The sequence below is a fragment of the Solanum tuberosum genome, unplaced genomic scaffold (assembly GCF_000226075.1).
Source record: "Solanum tuberosum cultivar DM 1-3 516 R44 unplaced genomic scaffold, SolTub_3.0 contig00078, whole genome shotgun sequence".
Lineage (NCBI taxonomy): Eukaryota > Viridiplantae > Streptophyta > Magnoliopsida > Solanales > Solanaceae > Solanum > Solanum tuberosum.
Window position 1 is genome coordinate 982 of NW_006240413.1, and position 6,042 is coordinate 7,023.

General features: G+C 33.3%; 2 protein-coding genes across 2 annotated transcripts; both read left to right on the forward strand.

The window, feature by feature from the left end:
• The first annotated feature begins 338 nt into the window (after nucleotides 1-338).
• On the forward strand, nucleotides 339-2,018 carry LOC102597417 (putative RING-H2 finger protein ATL21A). The gene is made up of 2 exons (XM_006367965.1): nucleotides 339-1,029; nucleotides 1,585-2,018. Exons 1-2 carry the CDS (start codon nucleotides 339-341, stop codon nucleotides 2,016-2,018), a joined length of 1,125 nt encoding a protein of 374 aa, XP_006368027.1.
• Nucleotides 2,019-4,417: 2,399 nt separating this feature from the next.
• LOC107059361 (putative RING-H2 finger protein ATL21A) lies at nucleotides 4,418-6,029 on the forward strand (the record flags this gene model as incomplete). The annotated part of the gene is made up of 2 exons (XM_015305873.1): nucleotides 4,418-5,096; nucleotides 5,754-6,029. Coding segments are annotated over exons 1-2 (955 nt in total), but the record flags the coding sequence as incomplete, so codon positions are not given.
• Nucleotides 6,030-6,042: the final 13 nt, after the last annotated feature.

The following is a 6,042-nucleotide window of genomic DNA, read 5'->3' on the forward strand; positions in this document are numbered from 1 at the left end:
ACAACCAAAAGCTATGATAACCCCTTATCTGAGCAGCTTTGGTAGAGAGAATGTTATCCTATTCACTTTTTTCTTTTGACTCTAGCGTTTACCTGCGGCAAAATGTTATCCTCTTTTAGTCTATTCAACTCTATAATATAAAAATAGATTTTATATTTGTTGTTTGAACAGGCTCACTAGCTATAACATCTTTGGCATGATCACCACTCAAGCTTTTGACTTCTGAAACAACTAATAAATAAATAAATGGAACTCGCTATGTCTTTGCTATTTATAAATTCTAGTTCTAGTCTAATATAATCAGCCTATCCGTATTGATATTCATTCAATTGAAAAATATGGACAATATGCTAGTCTTCTTTGTCTATTTTCTTCTCTTTTCATCTGTCTATGCAAACTATGATTGCCCCCTGGATTCCATTTGTGGAAATAATCGTTTCGATATACGATTTCCTTTCGGATTACAAGGGCCACAAAATCTTCAACATTGTACATATCCTGGTTTCAATCTCAAATGCAACAATCAAGGCAAAGGAAATCTAAATCTTCCAGGTGCAGGGGATTTCTACGTACGCGATATCAACTACCTTACACAAGAAATTCAACTCTACGATCCATCTAATTGCCTTCCGAAAAGGCTTATTGATTTTCAAATGCCTTCTCTTTCTGTCTTCAAGTCTGTTTCCTATCGGAACTATACTTTCTTGACTTGTTCGACAGATTTAGTCAGGTCTCGGTTCAGTGTTATTGATTGTATGAGTAATTCTACTATCTCCACTTTGGCTACTTCTTCAATGAGCCTTGCAAGCCAAATGAAAATGTTGTATAATTGCAGTGTAAAAAGCACCGTGTCTATTCCTGTTTCGTGGACGCCTGAAAATGATGCAGTTTTTTCAACCGACCTTAGTAATGATCTTGTGTTAACCTGGGATGAACCAAATTGCAAGGAATGTGAATCGAAACGAAATTTTTGTGGATTTAAGAATGTAACTACTGGAGAAATTCAATGCTTTGATGCTTCTGGATCAGGTAAATATTTCTCCATTTACAGTCTCTTCTCATTTGTACTTCAATATTTTTCAAATGTTAGCTAAAAAGTGTATCAATCAATCATGTTCAAGTTCGCAATAAACATTAAGTCCATTGTTCTTCAATAGCTCGGTGTCTTGGGCTAAACCAGCCTGAAGACACTATTAACATCTTTTTTGAGCCAAGTCTGCACAGTTTTCGCTAAAAACTGATCCTACACTAATAAAAACATCCATACACCTTATATTCAAAGGATTCATTGTAATTAGCTGGTTCCTCAACCTATTAATAAGTAGTGTCAAGTTTGCCCTTCCTATATATAGTAATCCAATTCAAACTTTATGAAGGAATAATTAAGACATTTATATTTTAAGTGTTTATGTATTATTATTCCACTAACTTTAAAATCGGTTGAGGTCGTGCATAAGATAACTCTATCACCTAAAAAATTTGTAATTTTATTTAACAACTTGATGTATTTAGATTTGATGAATGATTTGGAATATATAGAAAACATTCATTTGTCTTAACGTTACTATGATTTTTTACTTGCAGACCGTATAAAAATATTCCGAATTATTGCACTAGCCTTAGTGATACCAGCCATCTTATGTTCAATGTGTGTGGCATTTTACATCTGTTATGACCAAAGGCGAGAGATCCGGCAATCGTTGTTTGATCTCCCGACCACTGATGCTGGTGGAGCAGCCATTGTACCACATGAAGCGGAAACCACTACAGGCCTCGATGATTCGACTATAGAATCGTACACAAAAGTTGTCCTAGGAGAAAGTCGGAGAGTTCCAGGGAAAAATCATTTGACTTGCTCAATATGTCTAGCAGATTACCATCCAAAAGAGACAGTGAGATGCATACCTGAATGTGAGCATTGCTTTCATGCTGAATGCATTGATGAATGGTTAAAGATCAATGGGACTTGTCCTGTTTGTAGAAATAATCCTTCCCCTGTACATGTTAATTTTGTATAGCACATTATTTCCCCACATCTCTATTCTCGTCTGTACATGCACTTATCTTTCAAATTATACATTTTATTTTGTTACTGCTAGAAAAATAGGAAATTATTATCGAAGAAGAACCGACTTTGAAGCATGAAAAAATCGGCTTTTCTTCGAGAGACATAGTCCGTATACATATTGAGAAAAATACAAGCAATTCTTTTCAGGTTACAACAAAATTTTCTTATGCTACTTCAAAAGAGTCTTTATATTTATAAAACTTAAAGAGATGACTTTTCATAACCGTCATATTCTTTCACAAATAGATGTGTTACTCTATATATTAAAAACGATCTAGTAGTCCTTCACTAATTTATAATGTTTTTCATAATATAGTACATTCTATGGGGAATTGAAGAATTATACACTTGAAGTAAATTTACATCTCAAGTTCTTCAAAATTATACAAAACATTAAAATTTAATATCGACTTTCAACCACTAAACCAAACACCTCCGCACATTAAATATTTCAAGTATCCTTTTCAAATAATAGTAAATAAATAGTACTACTATTTACTCAAAATCTTATTATTGTTAGGCATAATGCACAATTAAGACATTAATAACCAACAAGAATTGTGGTGAAGTGGTAAGTACTACTTCATTCTTAATCAGATGTCTCGAATTTGAATCGCCTGCCGGACACCGGATGGGAAACTAAAAATAACATCAATATATCATCTCTTTATTTGAGGACATTAAAATGATAAAATAATATTTTTATCATGATCTCAAGTATATATATTATTCTTCCTAAATAAAGTAATTCATATATATATCCGATTTTGTTGTAACTTTCTTCGTGATGATGCATTACTTTGATGTGCTTAATAATTTTAAATTGATGCCAGTATGCCGGACCAAAAGTATAATAACTCACTTTGACAACTCCTGTCCAAAGATCACGGGTTACGAATTCAGTCAATATCATCAGTAGTAGAGGAAGAAGAGTAATACCCGTTTTTTACTTAGTCTTAATAGTTTAATAATTGAACTAGTGGTCTTCTTGTCTGTTTGTGATCTTCAACGGGCAATTCTAAGCACGTTTGACACTATCTGAGAAACAACATTCTTCAAGAGGACTTCAATATAGGGACACTGTTAAAAGTAATATAAACAATGGCCAATAGTTTTTCAGAATAGTCATGTTCTTTCATGAACAAATGTATTTGTTTAATTTAAGACTACTATATTACAAGCAATCTATCAGTTACTTAGATTGTTTTTTACATTCCATTTTTTGAAATAAATATTGTATAACTCAATTCAAACCTGTGCATATATTTGTTCATTGAACGTTTATTAAGATCATTCTTGTAAGATACTTATTATTCGTGCGTGAAGAAGTATAGCTAGTTGATGGGAGTCCTCACCAAAAATCCTCATTGTGTGATAATTTGAGGAAAGGAGAAATGAAAATGAAGAAGATGAGAAGAAGAAAGGGTTTTATGAAACCTAAGTTCTGGTCTGAAGACAATTCTTGTGAAATAAAAGGGAAAGTTAAACCACGTGGAATGATCATAGACAGAGGCGGATCCAGGATGTTAAGCTTGGGGTTCCTTCTTTGCTATCCAACAACTCCTTTCAGTTATGAGTTTCTAGATATCAATTTCTTATATAATTAATCGATTCTCTAAATAAATATAGAGTTCGGATAAAAGTTACTGGTCCCAAAAAGCCCCACCAAATACTTTTGATCCACCCTGATCACAGCACAAAAGAAAGCTGATGAATTGGATCTCATGCGTTCAAATGGCATCGTAGACAACTATAGAAATGCTATAAATCTTTGTATAAATTAGCTGAGGTGGAAAGATAGAGTCTAAATTTGTTATTCTTAGTACAATAGAAATTAGACAAGTGTATATTCTATTTTCATTTCTGCAGAAATACTTGTGTGAGAAAATTCCTCAATATTATATTGTTTATTTTTCTTTATGGTATCAGAGTAGTACAATTTATTTTAGTTCTTCTACTTCTTCGATCCTGAATTCTTCAATATGGCCAAAGTGTATACATAACAGATATTAATCTCTTTGGGTTCTTTGTGTGTTTACCTCTTTATATTTTGAATCCACTTGATAAAAATCTTGGCTCCGTCGCTATACTTATGAATTTGTATTCATTTTTTTTTAACTCTAGCGCTGACCTGCGGCAACACGTCCTCTTTCACTCTCTTCAACTCTATAATATATAAGTTGGATTTTATATTTGTTGATTGAACAATTCTGTGGCATGATCACCAACTCGAACTTTTGACTTTTGAAACAATTAATAAATAAATGGAATTTTCTATGCCCCTTTGCTATTCTAAATTCTAATCTAATATAAACGATCTATCTATACCGAGATTCATTCTTGAAACATATGGACAATTTACTAGTTTTCTTTGTCTCTTTTCTTCTCTTTTCATCTGTATATGGAAACCATGATTGCCCCCTGGATTCCATTTGTGGAAATAATCGTTTTGACATACGATTTCCTTTTGGATTAGAAGAGCCTTGTACATATAATCCTGGTTTCAATGTTAAATGCAACAATCAAGGCAGAACAATTATAAGTCTTCCAGGTGCAGGGGATTTTTATGTACGCGATATCAACTACCTCACACAAGAAATTCAACTTTACGATCAATTTGATTGTCTTCCTAAACGGCTTACTAATTTTCAACTTCCTTCTTCTTCTGTCTTAAAGCCAGTTTACTATCGAAACTATACTTTCTTGACTTGTTCGACAGATTTGGTCGTGTCTCGTTTCAGTGTTATTGATTGTATGAGTAATTCTACTATCTCCACTTTGGCTACTTCTTCAACTAACCTTGTTAGCCAAATGAAAAGTTCGTATAATTGTACAGTAGATAACACTTTGTATATTCCTGTCTCGAGGACTCCTTTATATGAGACAGTTTTTTCAAGTGACCTTAATAATGATCTTGTTTTAACATGGGATGAACCAAATTGCCAAGAATGTGAAGTAGAAGGAGAACTTTGTGGGTTCAAGAACGTAACTACTGGAGAAATTCAATGCTTTAATGTTCCTGGAATAGGTAAATATCTTCTTTTATTTATACAATAGTATATTTTTCCCATTTACTAAGGTTCACTAAGAGTGTCAATCATGAATCTACTTAGCTCGAATCACGATTAGTTGAATCAGGCAGTAAATAACATTAAGTTTGTTGTTCTTCACATAACACAATATGATACTGTTTGCTTTAAATCAAGTCCGCAAGATTTTACCTTTATGTTTTGGCAGTATTCAGAGGATTCATTAAAGTTAAATTTATTCTCAATCTGATATAACAGTACTGTTTCTACATTCAAACTTTGAATTGATTAATTAATACATTGAGAAGTAATTAGTTTAGCTGAGAGTATTAAAGCTATTTATGTGGCTAAGGATAATTTGACTTTTATTGGGTAAGATATTCTAAGCAAAAGGAAAAAGATAGCTGAGGTAGAGACTTTGAGGTTTTGGGGTAAGTTCAATTTGAAATGTCAAGTTGTCCCTTCTTATATAGTAATCCAATGTCAAACTTAATGGAGGAATAATTAGGACATTTATATTTAAATGCACCAACTTTATAATAGGCTTAGATCGTGTAGAAGATGGCGTATGTTATTCTATCACCTTAATGAAATTAATAAATTCAGAATTAACATTCTTTTGCCTTAACATAACCATAATTAATTTTTACTTACAGGCAATACAAAAGGTATACAAATTTTCCGAATTGTTGCACTAGCCTTAGTGATACCAGCCATCACATGTTCATTGGGTGTGACATGTTACATTTGCTTTGAGCAAATCCGAGACAGCCGCCGCTCCGCGGCTGCTCTCCAGAACACTACTGCAGGCGGAGCAGCCGTAGTACCACAACCGGAAACGTCTATTGGCCTGGACGATTCGACGATCGAATCGTACACAAAAGTTGTCCTAGGAGAAAGTCGGAGAATTCCAGGGCCAAATCATGGAATTTGTCCAATATGTTT